General features: G+C 39.9%; 2 protein-coding genes and 2 long non-coding RNA genes across 4 annotated transcripts; 2 read left to right on the forward strand and 2 right to left on the reverse strand.

Moving 5' to 3' along the window:
* The first annotated feature begins 169 nt into the window (after nucleotides 1–169).
* Nucleotides 170–2937, forward strand: LOC128127253 (uncharacterized). The gene is made up of 2 exons (XM_052765696.1): nucleotides 170–2892; nucleotides 2934–2937. The coding sequence occupies exons 1-2, from the start codon at nucleotides 170–172 to the stop codon at nucleotides 2935–2937; spliced, it is 2727 nt and encodes a 908-aa protein (XP_052621656.1).
* A 12-nt stretch (nucleotides 2938–2949) lies between these two features.
* On the forward strand, nucleotides 2950–4400 carry LOC111883875 (uncharacterized). Its single transcript, XR_008225165.1, has 3 exons — nucleotides 2950–3097; nucleotides 3180–3302; nucleotides 3522–4400. It is a non-coding gene; the product is annotated as an uncharacterized LOC111883875 (long non-coding RNA).
* A 19242-nt stretch (nucleotides 4401–23642) lies between these two features.
* Nucleotides 23643–24460, reverse strand: LOC128127101 (uncharacterized). Its single transcript, XR_008225152.1, has 3 exons — nucleotides 24248–24460; nucleotides 24082–24133; nucleotides 23643–24011 (listed from the first exon to the last, which is right to left on the reverse strand). It is a non-coding gene; the product is annotated as an uncharacterized LOC128127101 (long non-coding RNA).
* Nucleotides 24461–24493: 33 nt separating this feature from the next.
* LOC128127254 (dolichyl-diphosphooligosaccharide--protein glycosyltransferase subunit STT3A-like) lies at nucleotides 24494–25622 on the reverse strand. Its single transcript, XM_052765697.1, has 4 exons — nucleotides 25532–25622; nucleotides 25038–25446; nucleotides 24765–24959; nucleotides 24494–24664 (listed from the first exon to the last, which is right to left on the reverse strand). The coding sequence occupies exons 2-4, from the start codon at nucleotides 25077–25079 to the stop codon at nucleotides 24494–24496; spliced, it is 408 nt and encodes a 135-aa protein (XP_052621657.1). The 5' UTR covers nucleotides 25080–25446; nucleotides 25532–25622.
* Nucleotides 25623–26072: the final 450 nt, after the last annotated feature.

Below are 26072 nucleotides of genomic sequence, written 5' to 3' on the forward strand. Positions count from 1 at the left end.
ATATTCTTCATCTTATCTAACGAATAAAAACAATGTATTTTTATTACTTTCAAGCGCTCGATAATATTTTTGTATGATTAACTTTGTATTATGTACATTACATATGCCTTTAAATGCATATGTTATCCTACATGCATGTTATTCATATATATCTTTTATGTAATAACAGATGGATCGTAGTTACTGGATGTATGGACTTAAACGTTCATGCGATGAATATTTGGCATGTCTGAGTGGTTTTCTTAAAGTTGCAGAGGAGAATCGGGTGAATAAAGGAGAAAGCTACATATGGTGTCCTTGTGTAGATTGTCAGAATTGTTGTATGTACACTGATTCTGCCAAAATAGAAGAGCATTTGATAGTTCGTGGATTTATGAGAGATTATACGTGTTGGTCACGACATGGTGAGATATTGGTTGATCATAATGCAACTGCTTTAGAGTATAATGATGATATTGTTGATACAGACGATAACAACTATGATAACTTATCTGGAATGTTACATGATTGTGAAGACAATGTTGCTGAAGATGATTATGAAAAATTTCAACAATTATTTGATGAATCAGAGAAACCGTTGTATACTGGGTGTACAAAATTTACCAAACTATCAGCTGTGTTGAAATTGATTAACTTAAAAGCAAACAACGGTTGGAGTGATACAAGCTTCACAAGTCTTCTAAAGATTTTGCATGAGATGCTTCCGGATGATAACGAGCTACCTGTGTCCACATACCAAGCAAAAAAATTGATGTGTCCGATGGGAATGGAAATTGAAAGAATACATGCTTGCCCAAATGATTGTATGTTGTATCGAAACGACTATGCAGATCTACATAGTTGTATTACATGTGGTACATCACGATACAAAAGGAAAAATCCTACAGAAGAAAACAATATTATGAGAATGAGTGGACCGCCTGCTAAAGTCTTATGGTACTTGCCTATCATTCCAAGATTAAAACGGTTATTTGCAAACGCTAAAGATGCAAAGTTGATGCGATGGCATGCCGAGGAGCGTACAATAGACGACAAAATAAGGCATGTTGCAGATTCTCCTCAATGGAGAAATATCAATTCTAAGTTTGAAGAATTTGGTCAGGATATTAGAAACATTAGATTTGGACTTAGTTCTGACGGCATCAATCCATTTGGAAGCTTGAGCAGCCGCCATAGTACATGGCCAGTTCTTCTTTGCATCTACAATCTTCCGCCTTGGTTATGTATGAAAAGAAGATACATCATGATGTCACTGCTAATTCAAGGTCCAAAGCAACCGGGAAATGACATTGATGTTTATTTATCTCCATTAATCGAGGACATGAAAAAGTTGTGGAGTCCAGGTGTCGAAGTGTATGATGCATACAGTGCGGAAAATTTCCAACTTCGGGCCATGATTTATTGCACCATAAGTGATTTCCCAGCATATGGGAATTTATCTGGATACAGTACAAAGGGATCAAAGGCATGTCCAGTATGTGAAGATGACACACAGTCGTTATGGTTGAAAAATTGCAAGAAAAATGTATACATGGATCATCGAAGATATCTTCCAAAAAACCATCCGTATCGTAAGAAAAAAAAAGTGTTTAATGGTAAAACCGAGAGCACGATAGCAAGGCCACCATTACGAGGAGAAATTGTATTTTCCCGTGTTGAAAATCTAAACATTACATTCGGAAAAACCAAAGGTAAAGGGAAACGAAAACATAAACGTAATGGTAAAGATAAAGGTACAACTCCTCTAGAAAATAATATTTGGAAGAAAAGATCTATATTTTGGGATTTACCATATTGGAAGCACTTGCAGGTTCGACATTGTCTTGACATTATGCATATCGAAAAAAATGTTTGTGAAAGCTTGATAGCCTTATTGTTAAACATCAAGGGAAAAACAAAAGATGGGGTTAATGTTCGAGATGACATGGTTGAAATGGGGATTCGACCCGAGCTTGCTCCTATTAAGAATATTGGAAAGCGCACGTATCTTCCAGTAGCTTGTTATACCATGTCAAAGGCTGAGAAAACAAATTTTTGCAAGTGCTTGCATGGTGTGAAGGTTCCATCCGGCTATTCTGCTAACATTAAGAAGTTAGTGTCGATGAGTAAACTAAAACTTCTTGGTATGAAGTCGCATGATTGTCATGTTTTGATGGCCCACATGATTCCTATTGCAATTCGTGGAATATTACCAGATCGCCTTCGACACACAATCACAAAGTTATGTTTGTTTTTTAACATGATTCATTCAAAAGTTATTGATCCTGAAGTGTTAGATTCATGGCAAAGTGATATCATCTTGACGTTATGCCAGCTTGAGATGTATTTCCCACCTTCATTTTTCGATATCATGGTTCATCTAATATCTCATATTGTTAGAGAGATAAAGTATTGTGGGCCGGTATACCTACGATACATGTATCCATTTGAGAGATATATGGGTGTCTTAAAAAGGTATGTAAGGAATAAATTTCGACCAGAGGGTAGTATTGTTGAAGGATACGCTACAGAGGAGGTAATTGAATATTGTACTGACTATTTACAAGGTGTTACAAGTATTGGCATACCGAAATCTCGACACGAGGGTAGACTTGTAGGATATGGGACAATTGGATTGAAACGGGTAACTCCAAAGAAAGAAGACTTGCATCTGGCACATTTTACAGTCCTACAACATATGACGATCATTGCTCCATACGTGAACGAGCACAAAAGATATATAGAAATGTCGAATGGTGGTAAGAGCAAAAGATGGTTGATTACAGAACATAACAAAACATTCTCACAATGGTTAAAAGACAAAGTGAAAGCAAGTTATGGCGTGAACAATGTTGATCAAGCTGTGGCACATCTAGCAAATGGTCCCGAACATGTTGTGGCAACGTACCAAGGGTACGACATTAATGGTTATACATTCTACACTAATCAACAAGATAAAAAAAGTTCGGACACGTATGAACAAATGTGCTTTCTTGAACCCTTATAATATTCTAGGAGAGGCATGCCAGAAAAACCCAGAGGGTGTCGTTAGTTATCTTGTTGATTCCATTCGTTTGCACCACGGAAAATTGTTTCTCATTGCACCATATTTGCAAAAGTACAATAATTTCTTATCTTTATTATTATTTTTTTTTGTTTTTTTTCCTTATTATTTATACTAAATGTTTAAACATTTCTAGTAAGCATTGGGTGCTCTTGGTGATTTCCTTTCGCAATCGTGTTGTCTATATTTTGGATTCTCTTAAGGATCGTATTGAAAAGTCTGCCGACTACCATTACCTGCTCAAAAAACATGTGGACATGTAAGAAATTACTTACGTCAAAGCAATATATAAATCTTTTTATTATTTTGAACACAACACTTGTTTATTTCTTTTAAGGGCTTTCATGAGGTATGAAAAAAACACTTCAACTCCAATTGGCTGGATTTTTGCTGAGGTAATTCATCTTGTTATATACCAAAACAAATAGTTGTAGTTTCATTTGTGTGATTAGTGTTTACTTTTTGCTACAATTTTTAGTGCAACCAACAACTTGGTGGTTTAGAGAGCGGACATTATGTTATGCGCTGGATGTTTGATTTCTTGACGACAAGACAACATGGATTTCCAAGTAAAGTAAGTACTTTTTTAATATTTGTTGATTTTTTTTATTGCAACAAAATATTTGGTTTGTTAATGAATATGTTTAATTTTACATTTAATATAGTCCGGTAGCATTTGGGATGACAAAAGTCCCTTTGAAGAAAAGATGTTGGTTGCAACTGTTGCTATCTGGTCTAGAGAGTTTTTGAATAACTTTATGAATGATGTGGTCCTATAAAAAACATATATGGTTAGTTAATGAATTCCAAAACTTCCTAATTTTGGTTTAATTATTTTTGTTGGAGTTCTTACATTTTTACTTTCATTTGTTTATTTTTCAGGGAATTTAGAAGAAACTCACTACAATTGATTTTTTGGACAATCCCTATGCCAAGTCATGACAAATGTTTTTTTTTTCTTTTTTTATTTGTAATTTTTCATGCAAGTTGTATGATGTATGAAATTACCAAATCCATGATTTCTTTTGCTACTTAGACAATTGTCTTTGTTTGATTATATTTTAATCAATGACTATTATGGTTTATTTAACATTTCCACATAAAAACATTGTTTATTTTTACAGTATGTGTTATAAATTGATAGTTTATAAGTATTGTACTGTTATTTTTATAAAATGATATTAAAAATATATAAGAGTGTTAAAAGGAACCGGTTGCTTATTTAGAAACCAGGTTCTAAACCTATTGTGTAAAAAAGGGTAAAAGTCTATTATGACCCGGTTGTTTGTATGAACCGGTATATATTTTGTTTTCATATGCCCCGGTTATATTGGAGAAAACCGGTTCTAATATTCCTACATAGTTAGCACAGGGAGTGTTATATGACCCGGTTATGTAAAAGCAAACCGGGCTCTATTTGTAATAAAAAGACCCGGTTTAGAACCGGGTCCTATTCCAGATTTCACATAGGACTCGCTAGCATCAAACCCGGTTGCAAAACCGGCTTCTTTAAGCTATTTAACCGGGTCTTTTAGCGCTTTTTGTAGTGGTGGCTTCTAACAAACCTTTGGCTTGAACAACGTATTTCTATCAAAATCCGGTGCACCACCTGCCTTTTGGTGAAAAATGCATTATTTGACAGTCATTTTTTGTCATTTATTCCATATAGTACTCTTCTTAATCGTTTTTTTTAGAATCCAACAATATACATTATACAACACAAAATAAAAATATTTGCTATAAATGTAGCTTTTTTTCTTTTTGAACTCATTAATTTTATAAAATACCAAAAAGCTGAAAAGAAACAAAAATACAGAGAAAAATACTCATTAATTTTATAAAAGAAACAAAAATACAGAGAAAAAGTCAAGACTTTCAGTTGATTTTAATTTATCAATTCTTATGCACAAATCAGTTAAAAGATTACGAGTGTGTAACATAAAAAATGGAGTTCTTTTGGTACTTATGAAAATTGAAAATCAAAGCGTTACAACGACAAATCCAAAGCGCCCACATACTTGTGAAAATCGAATCTACCATCGAATACAAGTCTTTAACCGAGACCAGAATGCTAAATGATATATCCCATCACCAAGCAATCTGCATCCAAGACTATGCAACCACCTCACACTCAAGAAACAAATGATCTACACTCTCTAATTGGTTCGAACAAACATGGCACAAAACCATATCAAGCTTGACACTCCTATGAACCAAGTTCAATTTGGTTAATATCTAGTTCAATACAATCATCCAAGGTAAAGTATTAATCGTTTGCGTGACAAATCTATTCCATCTTGTAGGATAGTTTCTAGCTTCCAAAGTCACCTCGTCTATATAAAGTCTAGTAGAACTAACATAAAATTCTTCAGAATGTTCCAAGTCCCACACCCATATGTTTGGTTGAACTGAAGGCTCCAACGACCGAAAAAGATGGATCATAGCCAAATATTGAGCATCTTCGGCCCCTATATAGGGACTTTTAATAAATTAGGCAGGCTCAACTATGATCATTAATGTTTTATAATTTTTGTGATAAATCTCTTATAACTCGTTTAATATTACATAAAAAACCACGTCTCATCCTATCATTTAATAATTTTGTAACACCCGAAATCAGAAAGGTCAAGAAAGGAAAGGAAAAACCCTAAGTTAAAGAGGGTTGACTCGTCAAGTCCAGGGAGGAACTCGGCGAGTCGGAGCGGGATCCGGGTGTAAAGCGAGTGACCGACTCGACGAGTTGGCAAGCGGACTCGGCGAGTCAGGTCTGGGTTGGGAAACCCTAATTTCAGGACTTGGTACCCTATTTAAGCATCTTAATCTCTTCCCTAGGGCTCATTTGCGGCCCTATAGTCCAGAACCGGAAACCCTAAGCCTCCATTGTGCTCATTCAAGCTTTTGGCCATTTCCTTGAGTGATTTAAAGGAAGAAGAAGAAGTGGGAATCTTTAAAGCATCAAGGTGTGGCCTTGGATCCGAGGTTTGGGGAACATTTCTGAGCATTTGAAGGTATTAAGTCGTTTCTCTCCTTTAGATCTTCTTTGGTTATGAGTTTTGGGGCTTTTAAGCCATGTCTAAGATCAATCTCGAGCTTGAGGTCCAGATCTGGGGTTGCTACCTCAGATCCATGCTTGTTTTGGTTTAGAACCCCGTAAAGTATCAGCCATTGAGTGGATTTTGTAGCCCCTTGGTCTTAAACCCTAGTTTATGGTGTATGGTGCCTAGATCTCCTTCTCTACATGTAAAGTTTGCAACTTTACGTGGGGAATAGGCTTGGGAAGGGTAGATCTGCAGTATGGAGTCCATGCATGACTCAAAAGTCCTCTGCATGTATGAAGATCTGAATAGACTCGGCGAGTCCTTCGAGTGGACTCGGCGAGTAGCTTGAAGATGAGGAGGAACTCGACGAGTGGGATGAACAGCTCGTTGAGTCGGTTGAAGATGGGCATGAACTCAACGAGTTGGATAAACAACTCGGCGAGTTGGTTGAAGATTGCCTTGTGCTCGGCGAGTCTGTTCTTAGACTCGGCGAGTCAGGTCGCGTAGTCCCAAACCCTTCGAGTTAAGACTCGAGTCGGCGAGTCGAGCAAGGACTCAGTGAGTTGGACAGGTCAGGACTCAGGAATAGTTGACTCGGCGAGTCATGGACTGACTCGGCGAGTCGAGTCGCGAATAGAAGGACCCTGAGCATATGAACTCTGCGAGTTATTAGGTGGACTCGGCGAGTAGGGTTGACTTGGAAGGTTGACTTTGACCAGGATTTTGACCTTGACTAGAGTTGACCTAGTTGACCTTTGGAGGTCAGTTGGACTAAGTGTTATTTTGGCATTGGTAGCTCGAGGAGCTAGTGGAGTAGCAGTTCGGAGTTAGAGGTCAAGTAGCAGTCAAAGGATTAGCAGCATCAGTTCAGCAGTCTCAGGTGAGTTTCCTTCCAGTAGGAACGGGTCTAAGGCCATAATGCCGGCCCGTTTAGCTAGCAGTAGTTTCCGGACTTCGGTCTGATGTAGTAGTTAGTATGTTTGGGGCCTTCGTGGCTCAGACAGGGTTTATGTGTTTATGCTAGTTGATATGTTTATGCTATGTTCAGTCAGCTCGGACTTCGGTTCGATGTAGGGGACAGAGGTCCCAGTCAGCTTCGGACTTCAGTCCGATGTAGGGGACGTAGGTCCCAGTCAGCTTCGGACTTCGGTCCGATGTCCCAGTCAGCTTCGGACTTCGGTCCGATGTAGGGGACGGGGGTCCCAGTCAGCTTCGGACTTCGGTCCGATGTAGGGGACAAGGTCCCAGTTAGTCTGGACTTCGGTCCGATGCAGGGGGCAAGGCCCCAGTTAGCCCGGACTTCGGTCCGATGCAGTGGGCAAGGCCCAGTATGTGCTTTATATGTTATTGTGGGGTATGTGGTAGATTGGGGGAGCTCACTAAGCTTCGTGCTTACGGTTTTCAGTTTTGGTTTCAGGTACTCGGTTTTCAAAAGAGGAGCTTGGGAAGATTGCAGTGCACACACCATAGTCAGTTAGCCTGGGGATGTTTGACTCTGATAATGAGATTATGTTTTGAATTAATACTCTAAAAATTATGTTATGATTTATGATACAATTTTGTAAATATGGTTTTAGTAATGTTTTAAAAGAAATTTTTAGTCGTGATTTTTGGGTCGTTTCAAGTTGGTATCAGAGCCTTGGTTTGAGGGATTCGGGCGCACTTCCGAGTGTGTCTGAACTCAAACTAAGGAAGTGGTATAGAGTTTTCAAAAGAAAATCCATAGTTACAAAAGGATTTTGATAAAAGAAAACAATTTTAGAAAAATATAAGGAAAAGAGTTTTAGAAAAAGCAAAAAGAGTTTTGAAAAGAGAAAAGGGTGTGGTGCATGCAATCAACCGAGCTCAAGTAAGTACTCCCAATTTACCCATACAAGTTATGTAATGATTATCAATATCAGTTTCAGTTTCAGTTTCAGCTTCAGTTTCAGTAGAACAACATGCTAGAATAGGACTAAGGATCTAGGATGATGCCTTATGTGCCTGCTTTATGTGTTTCATCTTGATAAGAATTTCATGCTAGTATTGAGTAGACAGCAGTAGGATAGCCTGTTTAGGTTATGCCTGGTAGCGCGAGCTTAGCATTGTATGCTAGTGCAGTTTCTTGTTATGAGAATAGTTTTGCCTGAGTATGTTTCCTTTATCCGAGTGCTGCTTGCTTTGTGCTTTGTGGGATTCTGAGTGATGGGAGTTAGCCATTAGGTGAATACGTCACACCACATGTGATCAGGGTTGAATAATCTCAGAGTGCTGGATTTGGCCCTATTGCACAACTCTTGTTTGAGTCCAACCGCTGTAGGGACGAGTCTTTTACTTGAAGGATTATCTGAGCCTCGTCACATGTGATGGTATTCCGGTGGTGGCTAATTGGCATTACAAGGAGGCCTTCAGCAACTGAGGACTGTTTGGGTAGAGTCAGAGGTTCCCTAGGGCAAGCCTAGGATGAGAGTAGCAGAGATCAGTAGAAGAGTAAAGGGGACTTGGTGGAGTTGAGGTAATTCTTGAGGAAAGTACGGATAGATGTGGAAGGTAGTATGGGCCCGTACTACTGAAAGCAGAGGATCCGTACTCGATTCAAGAAGGGCCAAGACAAAAACCAGGGAACTAGTAGAGTATGTGAGAGATTCTGCAGCAGTAGTGTGTAATTGATCAGGGATTGTCATATTTTCAGTATGGTGACATTGCACGAGCTACCAGTTAGCAGTTCAGGCGTCGAGGAGGGATCTGGCTCGGACTTTGGAGCCGGACAACTTGATGATCAGATAAGGGATTTCATTTCCGCAGAGATCATGCGCAACATCGTTGATCAGACTCCAGTGATTTTCGGTTCGGTTAGAGAGGCCATTGTGGAGCTCATAGACAGTCATCTTGAGGCCTTTAAGGCCGAGATAGTTTCAGGACAGATTGGGGCTCGTCTAGGTCCCGATTCTTATGGAGTTCGGGGATCCACCAGGGAGGGAGATCCCATTTCTAGTTTTTGCCATCAGGGGACAGGAGTGAGTGGGGCATCCTGTCTCCAAGAGAGACCTTTGCATGATTGGATAGTTGAGGAAGTTTCGCGAGCCATTCGCGAGGATCTGCCTGACATGGTCATGAGGATCACTGATAGATTGATCGAGAGGCTCCAGGATCAGACAACTGTTGTTCAGTCGGCGGGCAGGGAGTCGGAAAGGAAGAGGAAAACGGATGAGACTCAGGTAGCCTCAGGTTCGGGTAAGAGGCTCAAGGGTTCAGATTTGAGGACGAGGAACTATCAGAACCGTAGTCGATGCGGGAAGTGCGGAAGGACGCACATGGGGGTGTGCAGGCGCAGAAGTGGTGGCGATGCTGGATGTTTCAAGTGCGGCCAGATTGGTCATTTTAGCAGAGACTGTGTTGTTACCATCGCCCAGGGACTTGATCCGTTATGTTTCCATTGCAGTCAGAGGGGCCACAAGAAGGCCCACTGTCCGAGTTTGTATTCGGTAGGGCAGGTGCCAGCTCCTGCCCCTGGGACTTCGAGAGCCGCCAACGGACATCAGGGCCGGGCAAGGGCGCCTTCGGCTCGGAGCCGAGTTTTCCGGTAGATTTCAGCAGGGATTCGAGCATCACTGAGTGATGGAGGTATGTATCTTTTGCTTTTTTGTCATCTATTATTGTGATATTATTGTTATGTTGTTGCATTGTTATCAATAAGCTTAAGTGTTGGGGTATTGTATTACCTGCTTGTGGTTGAGTTTTATGCCATCTGCATACCTTGGAATTGAATGGTGAATTGGAGGTCGTCCCCTCTAGATCAGGTTACTTTGGATACAGTAACTGTAGCATGTATGTGTAAGATGCAGTAGTGACTTACTACTTGCGGAAGACTTTAGTCGGGTAATGATCAGTTATATTTTCAGTAGTGATAACCCAGAGTTTTTAGTGGAGTAGCTAGCGGTCAGTAAGGAAGTGGGTTGGGGAGGTGCACCCCAAACGCAGGTTCTCGGGATGTAGTCCCTAAAGCAAATGCAGTTAAGGATCAAAGGGTGCGGATCTAGTAAGAGTTAGTTGGAGCGCTGGCAAGGGTAAACGTTGGCAGATAGCGTATCACCCTTTTAATGGAAGGAAGGGTGGGGAATCCTTTCGACCCGTGAGCAGTAAGGAATTAGCCGAATCCAAGTGGGGGAGAACCCTCCGAGTACACAAGGATAAGAGCCACGTAGACTCAGAATGAGTGCGCGGCCTCTAAGAGGAAATGATAGTAACACAGTGATCGATGGATCGAGGAGTTCAGAACTAGGAGTTCGAGGAACTTCCCAGCAGTTAGTTCATGTAATTGAGATGGTTAGGAGCTGGTTGAGAATCTAGGATTGGAGGACCACCTGAAGGGGCTCAAGTGAATCGGAATGAGGATTCTGAGAACGGTTAGCAAGAGATGTTTTCGTATTAGTAGCCAATGTCAAATCCAACATGCAGGATTGTGTAGATCAGGAGTTGGGAGTTTGGAAACTTCCCAACAATAGCTTCTTGTATCCGGATTAGTAGACGGTTGGTTTGGGAACCAAGATGAAGAGTTCCTCGACGAAGCGCTAAGCATATCAAGGATATAAGATGTCGAGGATGATGTAGTATTCAAATACTGAGGGCTGGTTTTGAGAAATCAGGATGAGGAATCACTAGCGAGACTAGGGATAGTCAGGATGTCCTCGGGATAGTAGTAGTAGTGTTGTAAGTCTGCGGGGGTAGCCGTAGCATTCACTAGCAGTCAGATAGTAGTAGTAGTGTTGTAAGTCTGCGGGGGTAGCCGTAGCATTCACTAGCAGTCAGATAGTAGTAGTAGTGTTGTAAGTCTGCGGGGGTAGCCGTAGCATTCACTAGCAGTCAGGTAGTAGTAGTGGTGTTGTAAGTCTGCGGGGGTATCCGTAGCATTCACTAGCAGCCAGATAGTATTAGAGAGTTGTAAGTCCACGGGTGTAGCCGTGGCCTTTATCAGATTGGTAGGCAGTATGAACGCGTTGTTGGACGCGGGAAAGCAGTAGTTCCCACCCGTTCGGGTGCAGCAGTGAGGATATGGGAATCCACGGGTTAGATTTCGGATTTCCCAAATGGTTCAGTTATGGCTAAGTCAGCAATTTGGCTATAGATCGTCACATCAGTTATGAGATCAGAGTAGCAGTGGACCGTTGGGGTTCGGGTATGTTAAGGGCTACCGTCAGTCTGGGAGACATCGTGTTGTTAGTCGTGGAATTGATGATGTCAGGATGTGACGTATGGACCCGATCGGTTGGATCGGAAGGTTGTTAGAGCCACAGTGACATGATAACTAGTGGAAACTAGTTCCAGAGAAAGATTTCGTCCAGAAGTCGTGGGAGCAACTAAGTGAGGAGTCCTTTGACTCCACAGTTGAGTTGGAACTCAGTGTTTCAGTCAGTTCAGTGTTTCAGTCAGTTTAGTGTTTCAGGCAGCTCAGTAATTCAGTCAGTTCAGTGATTCAGGCAGCTCAGTGTTTCAGTTAGTTCAGAGTTTCAGGCATTTTCAGTATTGCAGGCAGTTCAGTGTTTGGATAGTTTCAGAGTTTTGGACAGTGTTAGTATTTGTGTTGGAATGCAAGTGCTGACGGTATAGTTGGTTGGTTTGGAAACGACAAATCCCTCTCAGCAGGATCAGTTGAGCCCTTCTGCCAAGTATAAGTGATATGTAAAGATAGCTAGGCAGGTATCTTTTCTTTCAGGATGAAAGGCTCGAGTTATAGATGGTCGAAGTATCTTCCAGAGTCGCTGAGAGCGACTAGGAGATTGCGATAGAGTGTAGTGACCAGTGGGAGTCCGGTAACTCAGATATTGGCAGAATAGTTGGACCAGGGAGGTCTCAGTGCCTCCGGTAGGCGAATGAGGGGCAACAAGATTTTCAGTCGGAGGAAGTAACGTTGAGGAAATTATGGAAAAGAAAAGGATTCAGTATGTACCAGTGGTAGTGACCAGCTCTGTGAGTGGCTAGAGTGATGGACAAAAGGGTGTTAGTTTTTCCAGGCAGAGAGTTGAAGGCAGTTCGCAGGACAGTTGGCCATAGCAAACTTCGAGGACGAAGTTTAGTTTAAGTGGGGGAGAGTTGTAACACTCGAAATCAGAAAGGTCAAGAAAGGAAAGGAAAAACCCTAAGTTAAAGAGGGTTGACTCGTCGAGTCCAGGGAGGAACTCGGCGAGTCGGAGCGGGATCCGGGTGTAAAGCGAGTAACCGACTCGGCGAGTTGGCAAGCGGACTCGGCGAGTCAGGTCTGGGTTGAGAAACCCTAATTTCGGGACTTGGTACCCTATTTAAGCATCTTAATCTCTTCCCTAGGGCTCATTTGCGGCCCTATAGTCCAGAACCGGAAACCCTAAGCCTCCATTGTGCTCATTCAAGCTTTTGGCCATTTCCTTGAGTGATTTAAAGGAAGAAGAAGAAGTGGGAATCTTTGAAGCATCAAGGTGTGGCCTTGGATCCGAGGTTTGGGGAACATTTCTGAGCATTTGAAGGTATTAAGTCGTTTCTCTCCTTTAGATCTTCTTTGGTTATGAGTTTTGGGGCTTTTAAGCCATGTCTAAGATCAATCTCGAGCTTGAGGTCCAGATCTGGGGTTGCTACCTCAGATCCATGCTTGTTTTGGTTTAGAACCCCGTAAAGTATCAGCCATTGAGTGGATTTTATAGCCCCTTGGTCTTAAACCCTAGTTTATGGTGTATGGTGCCTAGATCTCCTTCTATACACGTAAAGTTTGCAACTTTATGTGGGGAATAGGCTTGGGAAGGGTAGATCTGCAGTATGGAGTCCATGCATGACTCAAAAGTCCTCTGCATGTATGAAGATCTGAATAGACTCGGCGAGTCCTTCGAGTGGACTCGGCGAGTAGCTTGAAGATGAGGAGGAACTCGACGAGTGGGATGAACAGCTCGTCGAGTCGGTTAAAGATGGGCATGAACTCGACGAGTTGGATGAACAACTCGGCGAGTTGGTTGAAGATTGCCTTGTGCTCGGCGAGTCTGTTCTTAGACTCGGCGAGTCAGGTCGCGTAGTCCCAAACCCTTCGAGTTAAGACTCGAGTCAGCGAGTCGAGCAAGGACTCAGTGAGTTGGACAGGTCAGGACTCGGGAATAGTTGACTCGGCGAGTCATGGACTGACTCGGCGAGTCGAGTCACGAATAGAAGGACCCTGAGCATATGAACTCGGCGAGTTATTAGGTGGACTCGGCGAGTAGGGTTGACTTGGAAGGTTGACTTTGACCAGGATTTTGACCTTGACTAGAGTTGACCTAGTTGACCTTTGGAGGTCAGTTGGACTAAGTGTTATTTTGGTATTGGTAGCTTGAGGAGCTAGTGGAGCAGCAGTTCGGAGTCAGAGGTCAAGTAGCAGTCAAAGGATTAGCAGCATCAGTTCAGCAGTCTCAGGTGAGTTTCCTTCCAGTAGGAACGGGTCTAAGGCCACAATGCCGACCCGTTTAGCTAGCAGTAGTTTCCGGACTTCGGTCTGATGTAGTAGTTAGTATGTTTGGGGCCTTCGTGGCCCAGACAGGGTTTATGTGTTTATGCTAGTTGATATGTTTATGCTATGTTCAGTCAGCTTCGGACTTCGGTCCGATGTAGGGGACAGAGGTCCCAGTCAGCTTCGGACTTCAGTCCGATGTAGGGGACGTAGATCCCAGTCAGCTTCGGACTTCGGTCCGATGTCCCAGTTAGCTTCGGACTTCGGTCCGATGTAGGGGACGGAGGTCCCAGTCAGCTTCGGACTTCGGTCCGATGTAGGGGACAAGGTCGCAGTTAGTCCGGACTTCGGTCCGATGCAGGGGGCAAGGCCCCAATTAGCCCGGACTTCGGTCCGATGCAGTGGGCAAGGCCCAGTATGTGCTTTATATGTTATTGTGGGGTATGTGGTAGATTGGGGGAGCTCACTAAGCTTCGTGCTTACGGTTTTCAGTTTTGGTTTCAGGTACTCGGTTTTCAAAAGAGGAGCTCGGGAAGATTGCAGTGCACACACCATAGTCAGTTAGCCTGGGGATGTTTGACTCTGATAATGAGTTTATGTTTTGAATTAATACTCTAAAAATTATGTTATGATTTATGATACAGTTTTGTAAATATGGTTTTAGTAATGTTTTAAAAGAAATTTTTAGTCGTGATTTTTGGGTCGTTTCAAATTTGGCGTGCAATATAAAATTATTGCGAAATTATTGGCAAATGAACTAGCTCAAGTGGTGGGAAACGTAGTGTGTATGGAACAATCTGATTTTTTTAAGGACTGTCAAATTCTTGATGGCTTGTTAATGGTGAATGAGTTAGTTGATTAATACAATAAAAGAAAGAAATAGCTTATGACTCTAAAAATTGATTTTGAGAAGGCTGGTGATTATGTTAATTAGGACTATCAGAAGTAGATTATGTATTTCATGGGGTTTGGTCCGAGTTAGGCCAAATGGATTAGATCATGTCTACATTTGCTTCAGTCTACTTATTAAAAGATTGTCTCAAGAGTTAATATAAGAAAAAAGGATTGCATCAAGCAAGCTCATTTTCCCCTTTCTTGTTTATTCTGTCCATGGATGTAACATCCTGTATTTAGGGCTAAAAGTTTTGTGTAAAATTTTAATATTTTAAATATAAATAAATATATAATTTATTAAATAATAAAATGCATAAAATAATAAATTAATAACAATCTAGGGTGTTATATGGGAAAATAACTAGAAAAAACATTACATTGAATTTTCCAATTAATAGTGTACCAATGATGAAAGAGGATATGAAAATTAGGGAACTCCTAATTAGATATATTTGAAAATGGTGGTGAAAGTGAGAAGATATAAAATTTAGTAGCCAAAATAGGAAGTGGAACTTAAAAAGATGAGAAAACTCTCTATTCCTCATCATTTCAACCTCAAATGAATTATGAAGTTGTGGAAGAAGAGCCAATGATGATTTTTTCTTGATCTAGACGTTTGAAGTGGATTTCAAGTGCAATTGAAAAAGAAAATCAACTCTAGCATCATAAATGCATTACAAGGTAAAACATCCTCTTATTTTATCTTCAATTTCAAGTTTAGGTTTGTGCTTTAGGGTTAAATCCAAATATCATGACTAATAGCGCAATAATTATTTTTCCTAGATCTATCTAAGTATGAGATCATGATTCTAGACACCCCCCCCCCCCCCCCCCCCCAAATTCTTCATTCATACGGTTGATTTAGAAGTTATGAACATCTAAAGTTCATAAAAACTATAATTAAGATTAACATTTAGAGTTTGATGTATGAAACAAAAGTAACGGTATAATTTGGTTATATTATAGATCTCAAATAATTGAAAGTGAATTCATTAGATCCATAGTGAATTTGTGATTAAGGGCATTATAATGAGTGATTCCAAATAGAGAATCATGATTGGGTTACTTACTAATCTTTAGAAATGGAATGTAATTAGTTTTAAATTAACTTATGGAATCAAATAGATGAAGTTAACATGAGCATAGATGTAAATATAGTCATAAGTGGAAGTTGACAAATGACATCTCTAGATAAGGTTTTTGACAAAACGATGGACTTTAACACATTACCTGAGTAACATTGATGAGAAATTAAGTAGCTAAGTAGGTCTATAATACAAGTTACTAGATCTCATTTGAGACTTTGGAATCATTTGGGAAGATAAATATGGTGTTTAGGCCAAAAGCACCAAGGTTGAAGACCTTAATTGGACAAAGACATGTTTTGAATGGGCAGAAGGGTTCCATGGTCGTGTAATTGTCAACATTTAATTTACACGCTTGTGTAATATTCTGAGACAAAACTCGAGAATGTCATAACTTTTGCATCCGAAGTCTAATTCAGGCGTCGTTTATTATTTTAGAGGCATAAGGATGAGCTTAGAACAATATAATTTCACATTCAAGATTAAGAACTTAATTAATTACGTAATGGACTAATATGGGGTATTTAAATCTCTTATTTTTATCATTAGGTGACCAATAAGCACATCAACTACTATAAGATGGAAACAAAGTGTATAAGGACTTTTTGAAGATTTGAGGCGAGTTTACCGGGGGTACTTGTCCTTATATTATTTTGTGTTGTGTTGATTATATAATATACCTTATGTACAATGAGTTATACTTTTATTATTATTTGTGCGTGACATGAAACTTCTTTTGGAAAGTGTTTTACTAACTTGATAAACTTATTGGTTTGAAACTTTTTTGGTATCCTATTTGTACATTCATTTAGGGTGGGACACTATCAGTGTCACTCATGATACCCATATGATTTGATTCATATTAAACATAGTTCTCAATGCCTAGTATATCCTTTGCACTTCAAATTATGAGTCACGTTATAAATAGTCCTCATAAATCTCACCTTACACTTGTAATACATGTTTTGAGATATTTAAAATTGTGTCTGGGTGAAGGGATTTTAATCTAAAAGGGTAGTTCAAATGTATATATTGGGATATCTAAACAAAGTAATAGCTTGGACTTGAAGTGTATATGAGCATTGCCGACAACTAAAGATGTAAGAGTTAAAACATGAAGGGTACAAAGGTAAATATTGGACTATTTAGACAAAGTGATGACTTAGATATTCCCTTTACCGTCTGCATCATATGGAACCATAAATTTAGAGAGCATACCTTCATATGAGAGTTCTTTTTTGATCCGCGAATCATTCTCTGTCTTGATACCCATCTTTCTCTATTAGCTTACCTTATTAGTTTTTCATTGTTAAAGATGTTATATTTGTGAGATTTGCTCAATTAGACTTTAAATTTGTTTACTTATTTGTAATTTGCTTACTGAAGAATCATTAGTTCATATCTTAGGTTTTCTATTACTTAATATGGTATTATAGCCTAAAGAAGCCTGAAATATTATTGCAAAACACATTTCTCTATTATCTTAAAAAAAAAGTCTCTAAATGGAAATTATTTTTCAGGAAATGATAATAGTTATACTTCAACCGTTGTTGAAAAAGGGCCAAATCAAAAAAAAAAAAAGAAATGGAAATAGTTCAAATTTGGTTTTCAAACACTACCATCTTAAAAAACATGGAATTAAGAGATGTTATATGCTAAGTAGGTTCCCTAAATATTTCAAGTTTAAAAATGAAACAAATGTTCAAAACAAACCAAGTTCTCTGTAACACCCATTTTCCAGAATGGATTAGTTGGTGAAGTGAAGGAGTCAAAGGTATGGTTTTTGAGGATAAACCGTAACATCCAGATTTCAGGGATATTATTGTAAAGGCTAATCTTGGGTTTCAAGGGGGGGACTCGACGAGTTGAGGGTCCAACTCGCCGAGTCGAGTCGGGACCTTTCGGGGGATTTAATGAGTGGACTCGACGAGTTAGAAGAGGGACTCGCCGAGTAGATACTGATCCGAGAAAAACCCTAAGATTCGGGTTTGGAGCATATTTAAAGGAACTTATGACCTTGGGTGCGCCTCATATCCTCTGTGAGAAATCCTAAATCACCATGGGAGCTTAGGGTGAGTTCTTATGATGAAATCAAGTGATTTAGTGAGTTATGTGGAAGGAAAGGTGCATGAATCAAGCAAGGAACGAGATAGAGGATGTGGATCTAGCTTATCTTCTCATGGAGCTGCTGTGGAAGGTATGATCTTGCATCCTTTTCATCTAATTGTGATTAGACCTCTAGATCTTAGGAGTTTTAAGGCTTAACTCCCCTCCTTTTTATCTTTTAGCTAAGTGAGACATGATCTGAGGTGGGAAACCTCAGATCTGAGCCTTGAGAGGTCCTTAGAGGCTAGATGCCTCGGCTTTAGTGGCCCAAATGAAGGTTGTCAAGCAAAAACCTTCATGAAGAGTGTGTTTTGGTGTTTTGGAGCTATAACTCCGTGCATTAGCATAAAGATCGAAACTTTACGTAAGTATTAAGCCTTGGAATGATAGATCTATAGATTAGAGTGTTAGATCTGGTTGAAATCGTATGGATAAGGAAAAGTATGAATGGACTCGCCGAGTCAATGAGCGGACTCGACGAGTCGGCTAGGGTTTCATGTCTGGACTGAATCGCGATCTAGCCCGGCGAGTCGTGGGGTCGGCTCGACGAGTTAAGCTGGATCTTCAAGAGACTTCGGGAAGGTGAGTGAACTCGACGGGTCACAAAGGTGTACTCGCCGAGTCGGGCCAAGTGGGACTGTTGACTTGAGTTGACTTCTGTTGGCTGTGCGGTCTTGGTCAACATAAGTAATAGAGACCTAGAAGGGGTAAAATGGTCTTTTATCCACTTCCCAATTAGAGATGGAAAGAGTAATCGTTGGTTAATTAGAGTTGAGATTTCGAGTGTTAATTAGAGATATTTGCCTTATGTGTTAGGCGGTGGCGAGTTCGAGATTCGAGCGTGAGGATAGCTGCTTTCTGCTTGCCAAGTGAGTCTTCTCACTATACTTTACCTAGAGTGGTAATTAGAGTTATATGACAGAGTATCCTGTATGCTATTTATGTGATTGTGATATGTGACATCCCCAATTTCACGGCCAGAAAAGACCGATTTGTTTACGCTTTGTTTTATAAATCAGAGTGGTCGTTTAAAGAAAACGGTTGCAGAATTTGTTCCCAAAACGGAATATGATAAAATAGGATTTACCAAAGCATTTCTTAAAGAAATGTATTTTCATTTTATAACTAAACTCAGGATGTCATGTTCCGATAAACAAACCAAAAGCATAAACATTACAAAATAGACCTTACAACAGTTAAAGATAACAACAAGTCTATAATCCAAAAATAACTTGACAAGTCATCCAACTTATGCTCTGGCGCCACTACCTGTAATACAAAGAAAACTAAGTGGGTCAGGCTTGGGAGCCTGGTGAGCATATAGGTTTTTCAACCCACAATAAATAATTAATTTAATTTCATCAACCAATAATAACCCAATTAGCCATTCCCGTTATTCTCACTTTACATCCCTAAGACAACTAACACAAGGGACCTAGTCTAAGAATATTTCATCGGGGTGACAACACATGCTTCGGGGGTTCCTTAGCAATATAAGTCAAATAAGGCAACCATGAGGGGGATGGAATACATCGAATGAACACCCAAGTTCATTAACACCTACAGGTTATTAGCTTGATGGTGTTCCACGGGACTGTCTAGAAAGAGTCCGTGGTCGTCATCTAAATTCCGCTAGATGACTGGATCATAATGACATCGAGGCCTCTCAACATTTTTATTTCATCACACATCACTATCTACCCATGTTCTACCCACATATTTGTAGATAAAATATATTTGTTTATATACAACATAAAACCTGTATAACAAATTCTTTCGACACTCATATCACATGAGAAATAGTATATATTCACATAACACATATTTTATAGAGTATAATCTATATATGTGTGTTAACAGAAAGCAACCACACACACTTACCCATTCCAAATAACGAGATAATATACATATAACACATAACACGTATTTTATAGAGATACTTCATATCTATGTGTTAGAAGAAAGTGACCACACACTCACACCAAACATATACTTAATACATTCAAACAATACTTGTATTAAAATCGTGTTTGTGAAAGGGACTATGCACGCACTTGATCAGAAGATGATCAGACAACACTACGACTTATAGAAGTAGTATTCTTCGGTAGATCTAGAAGATCTTCACAAAAACCGGACTCCTCGCGGGCAGAGCTTCGGCTCGGAAACTCTTTTCTTCTCAGGATCTTCGGGCTTAGGGATATTTCTTGCATGCAAATCGATGTAAAATGGGAGAGAGGAGAGAAAATAGCAACCCTAAACGGCTGGCCATTCAAATCTATTTATAGGGCAAAATCTGCCCTTGCCACGTCGTGGCACCTTTTTCCACGTCGTGGGCTTGATCGTCACTGCATGCGTCATCGCAAGTTGCGTCTGGGGGACTCCCGGAGGTGTCAGAAGACATGCCACGTTGTGGCACTGCTTGCCACGTCGTGGTCTCTGACACAACTTTGGGGTTCGCGCCTCGAACTTCAGAAATTCATAACTTTCGCATACGAACTCCGTTTTCGACGTTCTTTATATCGACGCGAAGGTGAGATTATGCTCTACAACTCTCATTTAGACTTCGTTGGCTAATTTTGACTTCATTTATAATATATTATAAATATATTACTTATATATTATTTTTAGTAGGCCGGGACAGGAAAACTCCGTTCGAAATTCATAATTCCTTCATCTGAACTCCGTTTTCGTCTGTCTTTTTATCGTTGGAATACTATTGATGAGATCTTCAATTCTCATTTAGAAAGTTTTGGCTAAATATCAATCGACCTCAATCTCGAGTTTCGGGCTGCATACTGCTAATGCTGAAACTTCGAAAAATCATAACTTCCTCATCCGAAGTCAGATTTAGACGTTCTTTTTATGCACGCTCTCGGTTTAACGTATTCTACGACTTTTATTTAGATCTCTAAGGCCAAATATCGCTCTAACGTAAATTCACTATTTACATCGCGTTGTGTTGTGCCGGTTCTTTCGCGAACCTTCGACAGGTCATAACTTCTTCGTTATAACTCGGATTTCGGCGTTCTTTATATGTACGAAATTCTTGTAACATATAATACAACTTAGTTAAGATTAATCCTTCTAAATAATCTTCCATCAAAAAGTCATTTTTTTATGCTTATCGTCTCTAAATTGACCAGCCTGGATCTATGAACGTTACAATTTGTGATACACTGCATCATTTCTATGTGATTCATGCCGTGTATATTCCAGAGTTTATAGAGTTGAAACCGGAAGGTTCACAGAGTTAGGACCAGAGGGTCCACAGAGTTAGGAACGGAGGGTCCACAGAGTTATAGCCTGGAGTGGCTAATATGTGTTATATGTGGTATTTTTGGGAACTCACTAAGCTTCGTGCTTACCGTGTTATGTGTTATGTGTTTCAGGTTTTCCTCTCGGAATCACGGGACGGCACCGACTTGATTGTACACACCAGAGAAAGAGTTATGAGGATCCTGGATTATTAATGGAGTTGTGCTTTGTAATTGAATAAAAGAGATTTTCATACGAGATGTTATGAAGAGTATGCATTTTAAAAATAAAAAAATTGTTTTAAATTTTCATGTCGTTACAAGTTGGTATCAGAGCCTTGGTTTGAGGGATTCGGATGCACCTTCGGGTATATCTAGACTCAAACTGAGGAATGGAGGAAAATTTTCAAAATAAATGATTTTTCTAAAACGAGCAAAAGTTTCTAAGAGAAAACGAGAAAGAGTAGTGTGTACAATCAGCCAGAACCGGAATGGTGATTTCCCAAAATACCCTTACCTTATGTTTTATGAGATATTATTCATGCTAGAGATAGGCTAGGTATTTCATATATTAGGACTAGAGTGGCCTGATTTGTGATGCCTTAGCCTAGGAGTTGTTGTTATCTATGATGCGCTTTCGAGTATGTGCTGAGTAAGAGTATCCAACGGGAATCCTTGTAGAGAGGGATTTTAGTAGAGGAGTAATCTAGGAGAGATACCTAGATGAGCATTGGTGGAGCCTACCGAGAGAGTAGCCAGATACCCGCGAGGGTAGAGTTGCAGAGTTCAGTGATATCTTTTGGGTATGCGTAGAGCTAGTGGAGTTATCACCTAGGGCGGGTTATATGTGTTTATCCGACGCCCGAGTGCTGCTTGCTTCGTGCTTTGTGGAACTCCCGATGATGGGAGTCAGCTACCAAGTGAATGTGACGATATTCAAGAGGTACATGACTGGCATCATAAGGAGTTTCTGTAACGACCAAAAATTTCAACCAATTTAAAATTTTCGAAAACAACCCGATTCCATTAAAGTTATTACAAAAAGGTTTTCAATACAATTTTATTTAAGTATTCCTAGAATCTCATCACAATATAAAGACGAGGAGCGGTACGATCACGCCTTCGCCTTGCCACGGTCTCCTGAAGAACCTGAAAAACATTAAACCACAACTATAAGCCCGAAAGCTTAGTGAGATACCCCCAAAATACCAACCACATATACCATACACGCATAACATGCCATACATATCCGATCACCGAATAGCCATGCATCTCGGGTCTACTGTGGGACTGGTCCGCCGCACCGGCCAACAATCCACCTGGTCCACCCTCCGAGTCTAGCCATATACCTCGAGTCTACAGTGTGATTGGTCCGCCCGCAACGGGCCTTCAATCCACCTGGTCCACTCTCTGAGTCTACAGTATGACTGGTCCGCCCGCACTGGGCCTTCAGTCGGCCTGGTCCACTCTCCGAGCCTCGGCACGTCTGGTCCGCCCTCTTGGGGCCTACAGCCTATCCGGACCGCTCGCTGGGCCTACGGGACAACCGGTCCGCCCTGGGTATCTTGGCCTACAACACAAAGCAGGACCCGCCTCAACCCAACTCCAGTCCAAACAACCATGTGCACATATACATACAATCATATAGAAATTCACAGTCAACAAGCAGATCAAACAGATCACATAACATATCATCATCCTAACCAGGATACCGACCTAACCGGTCACTAGCATAGCATCACCCTATCTCTTAGGATACCGATCTCAATCAGGTCTCTAATATATATCATCCTAGCTACCAGGATGCAAACATATCAAAGCAACAACATAACAACAACTACCCGGATCTCAATCCGATAAGGGCCGGCCTTGGTGCCGTAGACCCTGTTGATATAGTGAGGATAACTCACCTCGAAACTGCCGGCTGAAAGGATAAGATCCCGCTGCTCCAAACTCTGACACAAACTCCTCCACTGAACACCAAAACACTCAACTCAATAAATACCCTTAATTATCAAAATACCCCTGGAAGACAACTGGTCAACCCTTGGACAAGGTCAAAGCCAACCCCTGACTGATTCTACTCGCCGAGTCAACCCAATGACTCGCCGAGTCCCCAATCTCAGAACTTCCCTCAATCCGCGACCTAACTCGCCGAGTCACCCCGAGACTCACCGAGTCCAACAACTCTGAGTCCACTCGCACACAACTCACAGAGTCATCCCTTGACTCACTGATTCTCGACTCAACCAGAAAATATTGGGACTCTTCGACAAGACTCGCCGAGTCCAAGAACAGACTCGCCGAGTCGAAGGCTATCTTCAACCTACTCGCCGAGTTCCAGGCACTACAAGAAAAAGGCCTTTTACGACGCTCATTGCGCGTCGTAAAACGCTCAGACGACGCGCAAATGCGTGTCAAGGAAGGCCCTGTCATAAAGAGAGACGACGCGCATTTATGACGCGCATTTACGACGCGCGGTTATGACACGCAATGCGTATCAAGGAAGGCCCTGTCATAAAGGAAGACGACACGCATTCGTGTGTCGTAACCTTACGACGCGCGTGTTAATGACACGCAATGCGTATCAAGAATGCCTCTGTCAAGAAAGGCCATGTCATAAATGAAGATGACACGCATGTTTGCGTATCATAATTTTAAATATTAAAAAAAAATTATTTTTTATAGATTTACTAATTTTCAAATTAAATTTACATTTAATGCCTCACAATATAAAATAAAATATCATATACAAAAAATATAATCCATTTCATAAAATTTAATGTCATACAAATAAAATACCATAAATAACAAAGATAATTCATTTCACTAATATGTCAAATACAAATAATTATTCCAATAGTGAGTAAATGTTATAAAAAAATGAACTCAAGAGAAGCAGAATATACAATTGCATTATCTAGCTTACTATCTGCCAACAACTCTCCGTGTGTTTGCTTTTTGTTTGAGTCTCGTTTCCTCCAAAACTACTAGATACAATGGCTTACCACTTCAGATGCATCAGGAGTGAGTTCAATAAAAGATCCAACATCCCTGTAACCCTTCTTTCTTCCCAACCCAGGGACTTTTTCTATTCTTCAGCAACCAAGCATCAATCATAGGATTTTCGACCAATTCCTTATCCTCTATCAATAACACCAAGAAATCCTACACAGATAAAACCATGATTCTGTTAACAATTACTGGTTTATAGTTGTATAAATATACTCTTACTCACCATAGAGGAAATATCATATTTAAACAAGTTGACAAGTCATCATCTTGTATTCCTATAAGAAATCAGTTGATCACAAACTACATGTGCAACTGCAGGTATACACACACATACAAAGAGAAAATTCCTTCTCCTGAATTTGTAAGGAAAGAAAATTAAGAAAACTAACCACCAAACACGACAAGTACGTATTTCACATCCAAGGAATTGAAAATTTGCCACGCGTCCTTTTCAGGTGATGACATGGCAGTGCCAACTGTCGCGATATGTGTGTTGTTCCATGTGTTGTTATCAACAATGACAGTGCGGTTTGCCATTGCGGTTGTTTGGTAACCGTAGTCCCACTAAGATGCAACCTGAGGGTATTTAATCTCTTTATTACATTTTTACCATTTTTTTTAATATAAATTATTTGTTAAATTTTGAAATAATAGAAGCTTACCTTGTCATCTACTTCTGTGTTATGGCTTAACCATGCATAGGCCTCTTTGAAATCATCAAAAACATGAAGTCCATCATGGGAATGAGATGTAAGCACAATTGAAGGAGCCGAATACGCCTCTGCTGCAACCCAAACACTATGGACCTATGACAATTCAGTAAATTTAATTTTCAAGGGTATTTTGGTCTTTTTCCTGTGAGAGAATTTAAAAAAAAAAGGAAAAGATTAAAGGAAGTATGCTTACAACATAGAAGGCACCGAGCAAGACAATCAAGAAAAGAGCAAAGATGGATGCCTCAACAGGCAAAACCAGGGGCATTTTTGTAATTTGGGTAATTTGAGCATTAGAAGCACTCCCATTCTCATCATTTTGACCATCAAAAACAGCTCCCAAAACATTCCCCACAGCAAGTTGCATGCTTTCTGGTATGGTTAAATTCTGAAATTTGAATTCAAAAAGGTAAAATGGTTATTTTTCTAGATAGAAGGGTAAGATGGTCATTTTTTATAATCAGACCTGAGAAGGCAGTGGGGAAAGAAGAGGGCTCTTAATGATCATACTGATTATGTTTGTAACCTTAGTAATGGCTATAAGAGGTTTGAAAGAAGAAATAAGTCGAACCAATTCCAGCTGTACATTCCAAGAACTAAAAAAACAAAACAAAAGACTTTAGGAAAAACCTTCCATTATCGTCATCTAATGATTATAAAAAACCAAAAATGAGCATATTTTCCCCTTTTTGGCCATACTTTTGGCTAGCTGCAGGGTAGTCTCTAGACATTTTGCTCGGAATATCTTTCCATTGAAAAGCATTAAATTCAACTTTCTTTAAATTTACCTGAAGGATTTAAGTTAGAAGCAGAGACAGTTACTCTTTCATTGTTACTGCACTTATTACTGAAACAAGGATGTACTCTGTTAATACCTGCAAATTAATAAATCGTTACAGATCAGATGTTCTAGATTTTTTTCTTTAAGAATAAAGGAAATATATCATATTAATATATTACCATAAAAAAGGCAAGCATCCCCCCAAAAAGCAGGAGGAAGCAACTCCTCATGATATGCCTTGAAGTGTCAAAATAGCTGCTACTTCTAAATTCATCCCAAGGATTCAAAATAAGAGATAGCAAAGCTGTTAATAGAGCCATTACAGGATTTACATAACTCATTAAGGTTAACGGATTCTTCAAACCTATTTAAAAATAATGACATACAACACCAATCAAATCAGACACACAAACAGATATCAAATATCATACGAGTTTACTCTGATTTGAACAGATTGTAAGAAATTGAATGATTGAAACTCTAAAAATTCAATTGCAATCAACATCATCAACATGGAGGAATTCTATCTCTGGTTTCCTTTTCCTTTGTCCTCCATTGTTGCTCCTCAACAATGAATGAAAACAACTGTCGGCTTCTCGTCTTGTTAACGGGTTAATCACTAAATTCTTTCACAAAATAAAAAACATTTCAATATTTTATCAAATAACCAAAAATACTAAAGAAACTACAAAAATAAATAAATAAATCAAAAAGAAACAT

Source organism: Lactuca sativa, chromosome 7 (assembly GCF_002870075.4).
Source record: "Lactuca sativa cultivar Salinas chromosome 7, Lsat_Salinas_v11, whole genome shotgun sequence".
NCBI classification, from domain to species: domain Eukaryota; kingdom Viridiplantae; phylum Streptophyta; class Magnoliopsida; order Asterales; family Asteraceae; genus Lactuca; species Lactuca sativa.